Below are 18,637 nucleotides of genomic sequence, written 5' to 3' on the forward strand. Positions count from 1 at the left end.
GAACTCCCATTAGCTCAGGCACACTGCCTCAGTGGGTGGATGCACCCCTCGCGGTCCTGACTACCTTGCTCATATTCTTCCTCATTCCGATCTTCAACTGGACCTTGGGAGCTCAGTCCAGTGCTTCGGTGTGGGACTCTGTCTCTATCTCCATCCGTGGCTGGACAAAGGTTCTATGGTTCTATTCAAGAGAGTCATCAGTCTGACTATGGGACAAGGCCAATTCAGGCACCCTCTCCCCCACTGCATAGGGTCCTAGCTGGGGTCATCCCTGTGGACTCCTGGGAACCCCTCCAGATCCAAGCCTCTTGCCAACCTCAAAATACTTCCCTTAATTAAGATATCCCATATTTGTCCTTCCTCCATCTCAATCATCACACTTCCCCAAGCTCTCCCCAACCCTCCCCTTCTCCCTTCTCTCCCTCTCTCCCCTTCCCTCACCCCGCCCCCAACCCCATGCTCCCAACTTTTGCCTGGCGATCTTGTCTGCTTCCAATTTCCAGGAGGATTTATATATGTTTATCTTTGGGTTCACGTTATTACTTAGCTTCTCTAGGATCATGAACTATAGGCTCAATGTCCTTCGGTTATGGCTAGAATCCACTAATGAGTGAGTACATACCGTATTCATATTTTTGGGTCTGGGTTGTCTCATTCAGGATAGTGTTTTCTATTTCCATAAATTTGCATGCAAAATTCAAAATGTCATTTTTTTTTAATTTACTGCTGAGTAGTTCTCTAATGTGTAATTGTGCCACACTTTCTTTTCCATTCTTCAGTTGAGGGGTATCTAGGTTGTTTCCAGGTTCTGGCTATTACAAATAATGCTGCTATGAACATAGTTGTATTTTTCTCTGCTCCACTCCCTTTTTCCCCTTCCTTCTACCCCTTCTCATGGTTCTAATGCTCTCAGTTTACTCAGGACATCTTGTCTTTTTCTACTTCTAATGTAGATTAGATCCATGAATGTCACTCTTATGATCTTCTTTGTTGTCTAGGTTCTCTGGTATTATGATTTATAGTCTTTTTTGTGTTATGTCTAAAAGCCATTTATGAGTGATTAAATATGATATTTGTCTTTCTGGGTCTGGGTTACCTCACTCAATATGATGTTCTCTAGATCCCCGCAAATTTCAAGATGTCATTATCTTTTTTTGACTGTGTAGTATTCCATTGTGTAAGTGTACCACATTTTCATCAACCATTCTTCTATTGAGGGGCATTTAGGTTGTTTCCAGGTTCTGACTATGACACTCAATGCTACTATGAACATAGTTGAGCACATGTCCTTGTAGTATGATTAAACATCTTTTGGGTATATACCTAAAGTTGTGTCTTGAGGTAGGTTGTTTCCTAATTTTCTTAGAAATTGCCAAACTGAAATCTAAAATGGCTGTACCAGTTTGCCCTTCCAACAGCAATGGAGGCGTGTTTCCATTTACCCCACATCCTCTCCAGCATAAATTGTCATCAGTGTTTTTGATGTTGGCCATTCTTACAGGTGTAAGATGGAATCTCAGAGTTGTTTTTGATTTACATTTCTCTGATGGCTAAGGATATTGAACATTTCCTTAAGTGTCTTTCAGCCATTTTAGTTTTCTGTGTTGAGAGTTCTCTGTTTAGGTCTGGACCCCATTTATTTATTGGATTATTCGTTCTTTTGATGATCAATTTCTTGATTTATTTGTAAATTTTGGAGATCGGTCTGTTGTAAGAAAGACTGCCTGTTTGTTTCCTGGCTGCTCAGCAGCTCAGATCTGAATTAATCACACAGAAACCATATCATCTGCAATACTGTTTGGCCAATAGCTTAAGCATATTTCTGGCTACCTCATATCTTACACTAACCCATCTCTATTAATCTGCGCATCACCATGAGGTCGTGGCTTACAAGCAAAGTTTGAGCGTGTCTATCTCCGTCAGCAGCTCCATGGCTTCTCCATGACTGCCTCTCTCTTCTCCAAGCATTCATTTTAGTTTTCCCTGCCTAGCTCTGTTCTACACTATCAGGCCAAGCCAGTTTCTTTATTCATTAACCAGTAAAAGTAACACATAGACAGAAGGACCTCCCACACCATCAGTCCTCTGTCTGATGTGGGGTTGGTAAAGATATTTTCCCTTTCAGTAGGGTGCCATTTTGAATTGTGGAATGTGTCCTTTGCTTTACAGAAGGTTCTCTGTTTCAGAGGTCCCATTTATTAATTGTTTCTCTCAGTGTCTGTGATACTGGGGTTATATTTAGGAACTAGTCTCCTGTGCCAATGTGTTCAAGTGTACTTCCCACTTTTTCTATGAGATTCAGTGTTTAGTTTTATGTTGAGGTCTTTGATTCATTTTTTGGACTTGAGTTTTGTGCATGGTGATAGATATGGATCCATTTTCACTCTTCTACATGTTTATATTTAGTTATACTAGCATCATTTGTTGAATATGTTTTGTTTTTTCATTTTATATTTTTGTTTCTTTGTCAAAACTCAGGTGTTTGTAGCTGTGCGGATTAATATCCAGGCCTCTGATTTAGTTCCATTGGTTCTCCTGTCTGTTTTTATGCCAATCCCAAGCTGTTTTCAGTACTGTAGCTCTGTAGTCGAGTTTGAAATCAGGCATTGTGATGCCTCCAGAAGTTTCTTTATTGTACAGGATTGTTTTGGCTATCCTGGGTTTTTGTATTTTTCCATATGAAGTTGAGTACTGTTTTTTGAGGTCTGTGAAGAATTTTTCTGAAATTTTGATGGGTATTGCATTGAATCTGTAGATTGCTTTGGAAAGATAGCCATTTTTACTGTGTTAATTCTGCCTACCTAAGAACACAGGTGATCTTCCCATTTTCTGGTGTTCTTTAATTTTGTTCTCCAAAGATTTAAAGTTTTTCATATAGCTCTTCCACTTGTTTGGTAAGAGTCACTCCAAGATTTTTTATGTTATTTGTGGTTATGGTAAAGGGTGATGTTTCTCTGATTTATTTCTCAGCCCATTTGTCATGTGTATATAGGAGGGCTACTGATTTTTTTTGAGTTAATCTTGTATTCATAGCAAGTACTCTTAAACCCTGAATCATCCCTTCTTGCTTAGTCTACTGCAATTTCATTACAGTAAATTAGTTCCTGCAGCTGGTGACAGAGAAGAAATCATGCATTATTCTTCTTATGCTACAGACAATGAACGTATAAATATGCCAAATAATTTAAAAATGTTTCTGTCTGATACTCTTCCTTTTATAAGCTGTGCTTTTCCATCTCTTCAGCCAAATTAGTACATAAACTGTCTATAAAATGATAAATCCAAGACCCAAAATCATTTCAGTGAGAGATGGAATGTTTTTATAAATGCTAATTTCTCTGATTAGATCATAGTCATAGATGACATTGTCACTATTCCAGCCATTCTCTATGTTATACAATTGTATGAATATTGGTAGTTATATATATCTTTGTATCAATATAGAAGATTGTGGGTAATTCTGATTTCACATTGATTCATTAGTTAATTTTTTTATGTTTTAGTATTTAGTACATGTTAACGACGAAATATATCTACCCTAGTTTGTCCCTTACAACTCCTCCCCTGCCAAACTCATGTTTCTTTCTTTCTTTTTTTTTAAGACAGAGTTCTTTGTAGAACGGACTGGCCTCAAACCTGCCTCTGCCTCCCAAGTAATGAGATTAAAGTTGTGTGTCACCACTGCCTGGCTCCAATCTCATGCTCTTGTTCCTCTTTGTTCATAAGTCACTTCGTGCTGCCCATATGTCCACGGATGTGAAGTCACCTTCTGGATCATGGGGAACCTACCAATGGACAAAACTGAACCTCCCTCTTTCACTAACTGTACACTGTCAATAGCTCCCCAATAAGGGGTGGGGGAGATCATCTCCCTTCTCTGTGCTGGGATTTTAGTTAGCTTGATCTTGAATAGGTCATGTGCAGGTAAGCACAGCTGCTGTGACATCATGAGTGTGGTAGACATGTCATGTCCAGAAGATGGTATACATAGCAATTCTTCCTATCTTCTTGTTCCTATGTTCTTTCTACCTCTTCTTTCTGATATTTCCTGAGGCTTGTTGGAGGGTGACTAAAATAGATGCCCCATTTTGGGCTGCGCGTCAAGTCACTCTGCACACTTTGATGAGTTCGGCATCCCTCCACTGACGGCTGTTCACTTACAAAATTATCTCTCCTGCTTAAGACTGAGAGGAGCCGGGGTTTCTCAGCATAAGCATAACTGTTTAGAAGGTATTTGACAGCATATTCATCTAAATAACTCAGACTTATGGACCACCACGCCATGGGCTTTGAGCAGAATTACAGCACAAAAATGTGGAATTCCGTCCTGTGGTGTAGGCCAAATCTGGTCAGAAAGTGGTTACTTATCCCCAACAGTTTGCCCCATTGCATGAGTGGACACATCTTGTCCAGCAGGGCAGTGTCCAGTGCTGGGTAAGGTCATTGATGTCTTTGTCCCTCACAGCCTGTATGTGATTTTCAGTATGATAAAAGATTGTAGCAAGTAGAAAGTGTCCTACATGGTTTGAGAGTAATTTCCTCATTTCTTGTTCAATGTGTGTGGTGTCTTAAGAACTGGAATTTCAACCATGTTTAGTATGTTGGATAACCAAGGGAAATGGTAATACCATTTTCAGTTTTGGAGACCTTGGGATTCACCTTTGCCAATAAATCACAATGAGATATCTGATCCTGCTACTGGAATTTTCATTTAACAACCAATGGCTTTTGGAATGACATTGTCCCTCTATGTAGTGCAATTTCATTTTAGTTCTTATTTTAAAGTTATATTTTTAAGTTAACAGCTCAACTTTAGTCAAACGAAGTAGATTATATCAGACTACATTTTGAAGTGTTGTATTAAAATTATATTACATGGTATATTTTGTTTTAGTACATAAAACTAATTTTGTACTATTAAAAGGTAGAAATTACTCTTTTTGTATTCATGTTTATTTTATATGCAGATTATGTAGAACTGTTTTTTAATAGAGTACGCTTATTTGTAGGTGATCTTAGATTATATTTGACATTTGTTAGCTGCATGATTTAATGTACAATATAAAATTTCTTTGAACAATAATGCTTCATTTGTAAACAATAATAAAAATTTTAAGGCCAAATGAGAATGAAGCTAAAAATTCATAATCTTATTCTCAAAAAAGAAAAAATATATTGATAAAATGGTTTGTAATGACATTCTGCTCTCCTCGTAGACTAGTGCTAACTCTTTCATGTCTCATCAGAGAAACTTCCTCCTATAGCATACGGGAGCAAACACAGAGAGTAAGAGACCTTGAAGCATTCATTCCCTACATGGGATGGCCCCCAACAAATCCTTCTCCTCAGAGTACAGGCAACCATGGGAAGAGAAGGCAGAAAGAATGTTAGAACCAGAGGGTGTAGAAGACACCAAAAAAGGGCCCTCTAAATCAACATGACCCAAACTCCTATGAACTCAGAGACTGAAGCTCCACACACAGGGCCTTCACAGGTCTGAACCAGGTCTTCTGACTATATTTTATGGCTTCCACCTTAGTGTGTTTTTACGGGATTTCTGAGTGTATGAGTGAGTGGGTTCTGGTTCCTTCTCTTGGGCCTATTTCATTCTGTTGGTTTGTCTTGTCCAACTTCAATGTGATAGTTTTATCCTATTATATTAAGAAAATAAAGAAAGAATGAAAACCTAGCTACTATGGTAAAGGTTAACCACTGAACTGTCCCTTATACCCATGTTAACCACTGAACTGTCCCCATACCTGTGCTAACTACTGTAATGTACCCATATCTGTGTTAACCACTGAACTGTCCCCATACCTGTGCTAACTACTGTAATGTACCCATATCTGTGTTAACCACTGAACTGTCCCCATACCTGTGCTAACTACTGTAATGTACCCATATCTGTGTTAACCACTGAACTGTCCCCATACCTGTGCTAACTACTGTAATGTACCCATATCTGTGTTAACCACCGAACTGTCCCCATACCTGTGTTAACCACTGAACTGATCCCTATGCCCATGTTAACCACTGAACTGTTTCTTATACCCACATAAACCACCAAACTGTCCCCACACCCAAGATAATCACTGAACTGTACCCTATGCCCGCTGGAGAGGGAAAATCAGTTTTCTCCAATAGTGACACTAGGTATATTAACCCATCTAGTACTGGCTTCATAGAAAGGAGTAGTTGAACAACTTACAATGGACCCCACATTTTTCTGTGTGTGGTTTTATTTGGTTATGGCTTATTTTTTTTTTGGAATTGGTGGTGTATGTGGTTTTATTGACTTTTTTCTGTTGATATAGTGGATTTTTGTTTTTGAGAAAGAACTTAAAATTTGGGTGTGTAGAGAGAGGAGAGGATCTGGAAGAACTTGGGAGAAGGAAAGAATGTAATCAAAACATATTTAATCTTAAAATTGTTTTTAATAATAAAATACAGAGATCAGAATAAATAGTACCTTTGATAAATTACAACCACTGTGAATATCCTTCCCCAAATCAATCAATTAATTAATTAGTTAATTCTGTTTGAAAGTAAAATAACAGAATTGCTACAGCTATTTTTGAAGCCTGAATGCAACATACTTATTAAGAAATTTTTTTTAAAAAAATAATTTTATGGGGGCTGGAGAGATGGCTCAGAGGTTAAGAGCACTGCCTGTTCTTCCAAAGGTTCTGAGTTCAATTCCCAGCAACCACATGGTGGCTCACAACCATCTCATAATGGGGTCTGGTGCCCTCTTCTGGCCTGCAGGCATACACATAGACAGAATATTGTATACATAATAAATAAATAAATATGAAAAAATAATAATTTCATTTAATTTTCAAAAACTCTCTAGTAATTATAATTCAATTTTCAACAAAGGAATTGAAGATTAACAGAATTAGAACTCTAGAAATTCCATTAATGCTTATTTGTACTTTCATTCTTGGTCTTCCCAATACAAAACTCATATTTTATTTATCTTTTAATGAAAATAGATTTGTTAATTAATTATACCATGATAATGTTTTTCCATCTTTCATCTCTCCCAGATCCTCTCCTCTCCCCATCCACCTAACTTCAGGACTTCTTTTTCTCTCTGTTAGAAAACAAACAGGTAATTAAATAAACAAATCAGATTAGAATAAAACAAACAAATAGGAAAAAACCCAAAGAAATAAAACAAGATACACACACACATCCACAAATAGACACACTCACTCAGATACACGGATAACAGGCATACATAAAAACACAAAACTGGAAAGCATACTACTTAAACAAAAGAGCAGTGAGGTTAAAAGGTGCACAGACAAAGCATTGGGAGTCAAAATATCTCCAAAAATACTACTGAGTTCGTTTTGTGTTGGCCCTTAACTGCTTGTGGTTTGCTCCTTTTAAATGTGGTTTGTATACTCAAAGAGATTCCATTGGGAAAAAATAATTTTTCCTATGTGTGTGGTTGTCAAGTAGAGACATCTTCTTGGTTAGAGATGAGAGATCATATCCACTTCCCTCTCTCAGTGCTGGTCTCTATCTGGCTTAGCCTTGTGCAGGCCCTGTGCATGCGGCCACTGTCTCTGTGAATTTATATATATGTCAGTTCTGTTCTGTCTGGAAGGGATAATTTCACTGGTGTCTTCCATCCTGACTGGCTCTTATAATCTTTCTGCCTCCTCTTCCGTAGGGTTCTCTGAGCTCTAAGGAAGTTAATAGGAGACAGCTCATCTAGGATTGAATGTTCCAAGGCCTCTCACTCTCTGTCCATTGTTCATTTGTGTGTCTCTATGTTTGTTCCCATATACTGATGGTGGAAGCTTCTCTGATGATGGTTGAGCAAGACACCATTGTGTGGGTACAGAAGAATGTTATTAGGAGTCATTGCATTGCTGCAATCATTTCACAGAGCAGTAGTATCTGGTTTTCTCCAAGGTCCAAGGCCAATCTAGCTCCAGGTTCTTGGGCAGCTAGACAGTGTCAATCATGAGTTCCATTCTGTGCAGTGGGCCTTGAATCCAACTAGATAGTGGTTGGTTGCTCCCACATTATCGGGGCACTATCGCACCAGCACATCATCCAGGCAGGTGGCCAATGTAGACCAAAGGGTTTACGTCTCTTTACCTTTTTTTTTTTTTTTAATTTATTTTTTTTTACCATTTTTTTATTGATAAAAGAAGAATAAAGAAAAAAAAACAAATTTCCACCTCCTCCCAGCCTCCCCTTTCCCTCCCCCTCCTCCCACTCTTCTCCCCCTCCTCCCACTCTTCTCCCCCTCCTCCCACCCCTCTCCCCTTCCCCCCACTCCTCTCCCCCTCTCTCTCCAGTCCAAAGAGCAGTCAGGGTTCCCTGCCCTGTGGTAAGTCCTAGGTCCTCCCCCCTCCGTCCATATCTAGGAAGGTGAACATCCAGACTGGCTAGGCTCCCACCAAGCCAGCAGATTGCGTAGGATCAAAACTGCGTGCCATTGTCCTTGGCGTCTCATCAGCCCTCATTGTTCGTCATGATCAGAGAGTTCAGTTTTATCCCATGCTTTTTTTGGTAATAGTCCAGCTGGCCTTGGTGAGCTCCCAGTAGATCAGCTCCACTGTCTCAGTGGGTGGGTGCACCCCTCGTGGTCCCGACTTCTTTGCTCATGTTCTCCCTCCTTCTGCTCCTCATTGGGACAATGGGAGCTCAGTCCAGTGCTCCAGTGTGGGTCTCTGTCTCTATCTCCATCCCTCGCCAGATGAAAGTTCTAAGATGATATGCAAGATATTCGTCAGTATTGGGCTAGGATGGGGTCATTTCAGGTTCCCTATCCTCAGCTGCCCAAGGAACTAACTGGGGACCTCAGCTTGGGCTCCTGGGAGCCCCTCTAGGGTCAATTCTCCTGCCCACCCTAAAGTGGGTCCCTTAACTAAGGATTGTGGTTCCGTGCTCCCCTATCCAACCTTCCTTTATCCCGATCCTCCTATTTCCCCAAGTCCCCCCTCCTTCCCTTCTACCTTTTCTCTCCCCATCTCCCCTTACCCCCATCCCACCCCACCCCCAAGATCCCACTTTTCTCCCCGGCAATTTTGTCTACTTCCCTTATCCAAGAGGATAACGATATGTTTTTCCTTGTGTTCACCTTCTTACTTAGCTTCTTTAGGTTCGCCAATTGTAGATTCTGTGACCCCTATTTATGGCTAGAAACCAATTATGAGTGAGTACATCCCATGTTCTTCTTTTTGGGTCTGGGATACCTCACTCAGGATAGTGTTTTCTATTTCCATCCATTTGTATGCAAAATTCGAGAAGTCATTGTTTTTTACCGCAGCGTAGTACTCTAGTGTGTATATATTCCATACTTTCTTCATCCATTCTTCCATTGAAGGGCATCTAGGTTGTTTCCAGGTTCTGGCTATTACAAATAATACTGCTATGAACATAGTTGAACAAATGCTTTTGACATGTGATAGAGCATCTCTTGGGTAAATTCCCAAGAGTGGTATTGCTGGGTCCAGGGGTAGGTTGATCCCGAATTTCCTGAGAAACCGAAACACTGACTTCCACAGTGGTTGCACAAGATTGCATTCCCACCAGCAATGGATGAGGGTACCCCTTCCTCCACAGCCTCTACAGCAAAGGCTATCCTTGTTGTTTTTGACTTTAGCCATTCTGACAGGTGTAAGATGGTATCTCAAAGTTGTTTTGATTTGCATTTCCCTGATTGCTAAGGAAATTGAGCACGACCTTAAGTATCTTTTGGCCATTTGAAGTTCTTCTGTTGAGAATTCTCTGTTCAGTTCAGTGCCCCATTTTTTAATTGGGTTAATTAGCATTTTAAAGTCTAGTTTCTTGAGTTCTCTATATATTTTGGAGATCAGACCTTTGTCTGTTGCGGGGTTGGTGAAGATCTTCTCCCAGTCAGTAGGTTCCCTTTGTGTCTTAGTGACAGTGTCCTTTGCTTTACAGAAGCTTCTCAGTTTTAGTAGGTCCCATTTATTCAATGTTGCCCTTAATGCCTGTGCTTCTGGGGTTATACCTAAGAAGCGATCACCTGTGCCCATCTGTTGTAGGGTATTTCCCACTTTCTCTTCTATTAGGTTCAGTGTTTTCGGGCTGATAATGAGGTCTTTAATCCATTTGGACTTGAGTTTTGTGCACGGTGATAGATATGGGTGTCTCTTTACCTTTTCTTCTGGTGGCATGCATAGTACTTTCTAGTACCATGAGCAGTAGTCCGCAGGGATGAAGGCTGTAGTTTGTAGGGATGGAGGCTCTAGTTAGGCACCAGTCCAACCTCTCTGCATTCAAAGATTGTGTAGGTGCCTTCTTCAGCAATAGAGCCTTACAATCAGTTTGTGAAGAGCAACCAATAGCAAAGCCCTTATGCTCCTTGAATGCTATTATTTATTAATTTCTTATGATGTTGGATGTAGTGGTCTCTCTTTTTTAAAAGATTTGTTTCTATGCCCACTGGTTATTGTTATTACAATCATCACTATTAACTCATTATTTTTTTTCCTTTTTTTATAAATTTATTTATTTATTAAAGATTTCTGTCTCTTTCCCGCCACCGCCTCCCATTTCCCTCCCCCTCACCAAGTCAAGTCCCCCCCCCCACTTTTTAAATCAGAAACAAGCCAACAAACAAAGAGTAAGTAAACAAAAACCAGATTACATACTTCCAACATATAGTTGCACAGGATATACATTAACATTCCAAAAAGTAGGAAAGGGAGCACAGTGAGGAAATACTGGACCAAAGCAAGACTGAAAATCAGCTGGGCAAGCTCCAAACTTTGCATCTCCTTATCTGACGTCAAAATGATCTTCAAGCCTCCAACTCAGTTCAGTTTTGACTGTAAAATACTTTTTTTTTCTTGGGCTGCTTTCACTCCCTGTTAGCAGTTCTCTTTAGCAGGAATCCTAGGACCCTTGCTTCTCTAACATCCTGAATTCTCCAAGCCAATCCAGGCTTCAAATTCACAGCTTCATGCAATGACCTCCCTATTAGGCGTCCCTTTAGTTATTCTTGACACCTGCCAGGCCTCGGTAGCTCCTTCCTTCTGTCTGTAACTCTAAAGCTAGAATCATCATTAAAGTTAATTAATACAAAACTCATATTTTTCCTAGGATATTTTGTTCAAATAATCATGAATAATAGGGAAAAGAAATCCTATTAAAATAAATCTTTTAATCATTTATTCTCTTCTGAGGAGTCTTTCTTTCAATCATGTCAGTAAAAATTCTTAAGAGAACCCTAGCTTGATGATCCAGCTCTCAAATACCTGAATGTTTCTAGATTTTTCAAAAGATACAGAGTTCTTTATTTTATATACATATTTTAGGGTCCCCAATGCAATCCAGGCCTTACTTCCACAGTTTCACAAATAGTCTCGCAGGGCCTGCAATTTCTACACATTGCCTGGACACATTGGCTCTCTGGCCAAGCTTGGTAAGGAACATGGGCTCCTGGGATCACATTTACAGGAGTTTTGGTTGTCTTCCTTTCTAGGATTAGTAAATTCTCAAGCATTTTCCTTACACAAGTTGGAAGCTTAGATGGATGGGGTCTTTATTCCAGTGCAGATCAGGCCTTCCCTTAATCTCTTTATCTCTCTCATCACAAGCCTTGCCTGCAATATTGTTTCCTGGTGCTCCTTTTCTCTTTAAACTGTACTTTTTTGTATTTATTTCTCCATTATTTGACCTTTTTCACTGTTGCCCTGCTTATGAGTGGCCATTAGTAACCAGCTATTGGGTGTAGTGTTGGAGTCCCTACACATAGTTAGATAGGATAGGGACATAGGATTTCTGCCAAGAAATTTGTAGGCAATGGTTGATATCAACCCAACAGAAATCTACATGGGATCCAGATGGTGATGCAGTAGTGATTGAGTTTCTAAAATCTTTAGGTCTTACATCATGCCAGCACCTGCTCTCAATTTTACCAAGATATTAATCACAAGATTAAATGTTTTTTCTTTTGGGCTCAGTCTTGCTTTCTATTCCCATTCTTCCATTTTATTTATGTATTTATTTGTATACAATGTGCATGTGTTTAAATGGTTGTGAAATCTTCCATGTTTGACTGAGAACTTAAACTTTGTGCTACTGTATGTCAGATATAGGCAATATCTCATAGTTAAAAATTTTTAAAATTCAAAACTTTGGTGAAATGGACAAAATTCTTATGATACATCCAAGAAAATTCCATGACAGAAATAGTTATTTACATACCACTACATTTGATAAAGAATTTGAGTGTGTAGGAAGACCTCATAAAAATAAAAAACTCTAGGTTCATATAGTATCACAGTTTAATGATACCAAAATTTTTAATAAAAAAATTAAACAAGATGTGAACACCTCTTCCATAAAATGAAGTATTGAGAGTATTAAAACCTAAAAAATGATCAGTCCGTGGTTCCTCAGGAAAAGCAAGGCCTCTCAAGTCTTGAGCTGTCATGCACAGCTGCTGTGATTTCATGAATGCATTTGTGCAAAGCTAACATGCAATACTAATTTATGAAGATATTTAAGTGTTTAAAGATATGCTGTTGTGTGCTACCAGAGAATGAATGTAGTGAGTAAAATGTGGACCTAACCCTAATCTTAACTAACCATGAAATTAATAAATATTGTGCAAGTCTCCTTGAATATTCCATGCAAATGTTACAAAAGAATAAAGTTGTTTTTTAGATAACTCAACCAGGAATGACATTCACTACTCAGTGTTACCTGAAAGAGAAGATTGAAATGTTGAACATTTTGTGTAATCAATATCCTATCTGTTTTGTAAAATGTAATAAAGTACATAGAACATTATCTGAGTTTGTGATTGTTTGTATAATATAAAAAACAATTTGATATAATGTATATTTTATTTTGAATACTCAAATATTTGAAATATGTGCATGTCTTCTAGGGTGATGATCGTTCTCTGTAACACTGCATGGAGCACATATCAATTTTTGAAATTAAAAAATAAAAAACAAGGGCAAAGTACCATCCAAAGGTTTGAAGATTTTAAAAATTAATTTTAGGTTACCTATTCTGCTCTGCACTGGCAGAATTTACTAATTATTAAACTATCACTAAGTGTGTCAAGGAGGAAGCCATTGTAGGACAGGTTAGTCTTGAGTTTAACTAATCCCACGTGAATAGAGAAAGAATCATCTCCTGAGCATAGACTGAGTCCATGCCCTAATTAGGAAAATTGCTTGACCAAAGGGAAGCCAAGTCGAGTGTTTTCAGTTGGTTGGTACACTTTTTCTAGGTCTCTCTGTATTGTTTGGTTTCCAAGAAAGAGGATTCCTGACATCACTACACACACGTCTTGAGCCTCTGTGTGCATCCTTCTGTTCTTTAGCTGAGTATATCAGGGATTTATACTCTGGCCAGCGAAGGTAAGGCTGTATTTATGCTTGTGCAGATTTCAATCTTTATCTTATCTAGAGATCTTCAACACTCTCTACCTTCTACTGTCTTAAAACAGTATCAGTTTCTCCGTGTTCTTAAAGAATTGCAGGGATGACAATAGTACGTCTGGTAGCACACTCAGTTTCTGTGAAACAATAAAAGAGACCAAAGATGCATTTATTTTCATTTGTAAGTGAGGCTGTTAGCAATCTCATAAGCAATTCATCTTGTGCCACTGAATTAAATGTCACTGAAGTTTTTAATGTGACAGTCTTCAGTGTAATAAACAGAGTGAAGAGCAACCTGGATTAGAAAAACTTCTGGAGAATATTATTAAATATGTCTGATTTTGTGTTTTTTTTAATTTTTTTATTTTTTTAAATTTATTTATTTATTAAAGATTTCTGTCTATTCCCCGCCACCGCCTCCCATTTCCCTCCCCCAATGAAGTCCCCCCCCCCTCAGCCCGAAAAGCAATCAGGGTTCCCTGTCCTGTGGGAAGTCCAAGGAACCCCCACCTCCATCCAGGTCTAGCAAGTTGAGCATCCAAACAAAACTGATTTTGTGTTTTAAGTGGAAGAAATTAAGTCATGGCTGAAGACTGTAGTGTTTTATATCTACCTGGTATTATCACATACACCAAACTGTGCTTGACATTTGTGAAGAAATGAATTTTCATCTATCGTCGGAAAATTTACTTTAATGGGAAAATGCAAGGTCCCCAAATTATCAAGTAAATACATTTATTATTATTAATTTTACATTTTACTATATTTTAACTATCATGTAAACCACAAAACAGTTACCTTTCAGCGCTGATTTCATAATGATGAAAAATATATTTCTATTCCTAAAGAGAAAAACCACAGAGACTCAGAAGTCAAGAGTGAAAGAGCCGGACAGTGCCCATTTTCAGCTTTGGTGTTTATCCCTTGCTGACTCCCTGTCTAGAAAGTCGCCCATCACACTGTGATCACCACACATGCTGTGCTCTCTGTTAGCTCTCAGGAGAGAGTAGGAGATTACAGTGTAGAGGATGTGATTTAATGAAGTGAATCCTATAGAAAGTTTTATTTATTCTAAAGATTCTTTGAGAAGGAGGGCACTATTATGCTTTGAGATAAAAGATCTTCATGAGGTTCTGTTTGTCCTCAAGAATGTTTAAAGATAAGATCACAAAGTGAACTTAGTAAAAAGAAGATGTTGAAATGCTGTAAGTGGCTTAGAATTCACAGCAAGTAGTTATTGACCCCCTGGCTCTGTTTAAATTATTTTCTCTGGCTTCTGTTTTAATTCCCACAAATTAAGAACTTGGTTATTTTTATAACTTAAGAACATCTCGCCTTATTTATCTCTTGGCAAATACATTTATTTCTTGGCCATTTTAAACAGCACACATATTAAGGTTGAAAATAACTATGACATTCGGGATGTGGTGGCACACTCCTTTAATCCCAGCATTTGGGAGGCAGAGGCAGGAGGATCTCTGTGAGTTTGAGGCCAGCCTGGTGTACAATAGCTAGTTCCAGGACAGACTCCAAAGGTGCAGAGATATTCTGTCTTGAATAACCAAGAAATAAAGAAAAAATAAAGAAAAGAGAAATATCTTTTAGGTTTAGTAAATATATTTGGTGCTCTTTGTACCTCTAAAGTACAGAAGTTTGGAAATATTATTAGAATTGAAGTTAAATGTAATATATTTGGTCTTGAAAGCATACACTATGTGAAACCAGAAAATAATTTGCATATTAGAAATGAAGATACTATTAAAATGTGGTTACACAAAGGTATCATACTCACATAGAAATTATGACTGTATGTAGAATTTCTGTGCACAATTGCTGAAGCAGATTTAAAGTCCCATTTACTAAGATATTTTTTTCAACAAGGTGTTTTTCGTTTAAGAGGAATGAGCAGAGATTAGAAAATCTTAGTAAAATTGCCCCATGGCTTCATTCCATCGGATGTAGTAATAACAGGATTTAAACAGTTGTTTCTTTTACACTGAATTTACACCTTTATTCTTTTTTATCTGTAGATTCTTTTTACTAGGAATCATCATGAGAAACCACTCTGTGATTACCGAGTTTGTGCTGTTGGGCATTTCAGACGACCCAGAGCTTCAGGTTGTAATTTTTTTCTTTTTATTCATTGCTTACATATTAAGTGTGTGTGGAAACCTAACCATCATCACCCTCACTTTGCTTGACTCTCGCCTAAAGACTCCTATGTATTTCTTCCTCCGGAATTTCTCCTTCTTAGAAATTATGTTCACCAGTGTTTCTGTCCCTAGATTTCTGTGGTCAATAATTACGAAAGTTAAGACCATTTCCTACAACAACTGTTTGGCTCAGTTATTTTTCTTCATTTCCATGGGAGTGTCTGAGTTCTTTCTTCTAACCGCTATGTCTTATGATCGCTATGTGGCCATCTGCAAGCCACTGCATTACACCGTCATCATGAGTCAGAAAGTCTGTGCCCTTCTTGTCCTCACCTCGTGGCTGGCAGGATTCCTAATCATTTTCCCATTAGTCATACTTATCTTCAAGTTAGATTTCTGTGCCTCAAACATCATCGATCACTTCTCCTGTGACTACTTCCCCATTTTACAACTCTCCTGCTCAGACACAAGGCTTTCAGAGGCACTTGGCCTTTATGTTGCCTCCTTCACTCTGCTTTTCACACTGGCCCTAGTGATTCTGTCATACATCTGCATCATCAACACCATCCTGAAGTTCCCATCTGCCAGCCAGAGGAAAAAGGCTTTCTCCACCTGCTCCTCCCACATGATTGTAATTTCCATCTCGTATGGATGCTGCATTTTTGTTTACGTCAAACCTTCTGCCAATGAACGGGCATCGCTGACCAAAGGGGTGGCTGTTCTCAACACTTCAATTGCTCCCATGTTGAACCCTTTTATTTATACATTGAGAAATCAACAAGTAAAACAAGTCTTCCAGGATTTAATTAATAAAGCAATGCTTCATAGAATCAAATGAAAGCAATTATTAACATGAATAACATCGCACCTTTTCAAAATAAGAGGAATGAAACTTTTTAGTATGAGCTTATTGGTTTCAGGTTTTTTACAAAAGTATTTTGTGTGTATGGATGCTTTTTCTGCATGTACACCTTTGTACATTTCTGTTTATACTGCATGACTGGTACCCATAGAGACCAGAGGAGGGTACTGGGTTCCCTGGAAATAGAGTTATATATGGTGATGAACCATCATGTGGGTAGTGGGAATTGCACCATTGTACTCAGAAAGAACAGCAAGCCCTTTTAACTCCAATTCACCTGTTAAGTACCTCAACTTTCTTATAAATTTTAAAGTTACTGTGTTATGCTTTCCATTAATCCTCTGTAGGTATTATTTAGCGTTTTCTCTGCATTGAAACTTTCCATCCTGTAGGCATTGAGGATCAGTGTCAAATTTATGGAACAGTTGATAGACATTAATACTGTGGAATATTAACTTGTGTTTAGTTACAATCTTTGTCTCTAATATATGATGCTAATTGTAAAATGCATTTGCTTGTTATCATTTTCTTCTTCATTTCATTGGGCAGAGTTTCTCAATCTTCCTTTTGTAACCTTGATACAAATATATTTTGTGTTTATATTCCTTTAGATTGTTTGTATATTCTGTCATGGCTATTCCTTTTTGTGTATCTTTGGGGTGGTGTGCATATGGAGGAGTTTGTGTACATATGTGTGAATGTGTATGCCTGTGTATATGGATTCCAGAAGACAGCATTGAGTGATAGCCAGTAAGAGTGTCTATCACTCTTGCCTTTTCCTTTGAGGCAGGATCTCTCACTGAAACTGGAGTTCAGCTAGGCTCACCAGAGACAAGCCACGGGGACCCACTTGCTTCTGTTGCTTTCAATTCCTGTGTCACAGGCATGCATGGGACTGTGCTCAGATTTACTGTCACTACTGATACCCAAACTTTGCTCCTCCTGATTGTGTAGCAAGCACTCTTGACCACTGAGCCATCTCTCCTTGCCCAGTCTACTACAATATCATTGCAATAAATTAGTCCCTTCAGCTGGTGGCATAGAAGCGATTATACATTAAGCATCTTATGCTGCAGAAAGTGAACATACAAATATGTCAAATAATTTAAAAATGCCTCTGCCTGATAATATTCCTTTTGTAAGCTATATTATTCCCTGTCTTCAGTCAAATTACTACATACACTGTCTATAAAATGGTAAAGCTAAGAACCAAAGTCTTTTCAGTGGAGGAAAATGTTCTTATAAATGCTAATTTGTCTAAATAAGATCACTGTCAAAAGTTTAAATCGTCACTATCCCTTCTATTCTGGTTGTTATAAAATTGTATGAGAATTGGTGGTAATAAATATCTTTGTATTAATATAGAAAATGGTGGAAATTTCTGATTTCAGCATTGATGCATTAGCTAGTAGCCAATAACAATTTTTATGTTTTAGAATTTTACCTGTTTACAATGAAATATATCAATCCCTAGTTTCCCCTTTTCAGCTCATTCCCTTCTAACCTCATGACAATTTCCTCGTTGTTCATCCAAAAGTCACTTAGTGCTGCCCATATGCTCATGGATGTGAGGCCACCTTCTGGAACATGGGGAACCTACCAGTGGCTGCAAGACAGTTAAGGAAACCTTAGTCATTAGAGGAATGCAAATCAAAACAACTCTGAGATTTAATCTTACACCTGTCAGAATAGCCAAGATCAAAAATACTGATGACAACTTATGCTGGAGAGGATGTGGGATAAGGGGAACCCTCCTCCATCGCTGGTGGGAGTGCAAACTTGTACAACCACTTTGGAAATCAGTATGTCAATTTCTTAGAAAACTAAGAAACAGTCTACCTCAAGACCCAGCAATACCACTGTTCAGTTTATATACCCAAAGGATGCTCAATTATACCACATGAACATGTGCTTAACTATGTTTATAGCAGCATTATTTGTAATAGCCAGGAGCTGGAAAAAATCTAGATGTCCTTCAACTGAAGAATGGATAAAGTAATGTGATACTTTTACACAATAGAGTACTATACAGTAGTAAAAATAATGATATCTTGATATTTGCAGGCAAATGAATGGATCTAGAAAAAATCATGTTGAGTGAGGTAGCCCAGACTGAAAAAGACAAGTGTAATATGTACTCACTCATAAGTAACTTCTATACAAAGCAAAGAAACCCAACGTACAGTCTATAACCACAGAGAACCTAGACAACAAGGAGGACCCTAAGA

The 18,637-nt window shown here is 38.4% G+C and overlaps 1 protein-coding gene across 1 annotated transcript; it reads left to right on the plus strand.

Annotated features, from left to right (window-relative positions):
* Positions 1-15,446: 15,446 nt before the first annotated feature.
* LOC142838644 (olfactory receptor 6C3-like) lies at positions 15,447-16,385 on the plus strand. The gene has a single exon (XM_075954193.1). It carries the CDS (start codon positions 15,447-15,449, stop codon positions 16,383-16,385), a length of 939 nt encoding a protein of 312 aa, XP_075810308.1.
* The last annotated feature ends 2,252 nt before the right edge of the window (positions 16,386-18,637 follow it).

The sequence above is a fragment of the Microtus pennsylvanicus genome, chromosome 20 (genome assembly GCF_037038515.1).
Source record: "Microtus pennsylvanicus isolate mMicPen1 chromosome 20, mMicPen1.hap1, whole genome shotgun sequence".
Classification (NCBI taxonomy): domain Eukaryota; kingdom Metazoa; phylum Chordata; class Mammalia; order Rodentia; family Cricetidae; genus Microtus; species Microtus pennsylvanicus.

Coding starts and splice junctions, on each gene's coding strand:
- LOC142838644 (XM_075954193.1), top strand. CDS start 15,447: ATGAGAAACCACTCTGTGATTACCGAGTTTGTGCTGTTGGGCATTTCA.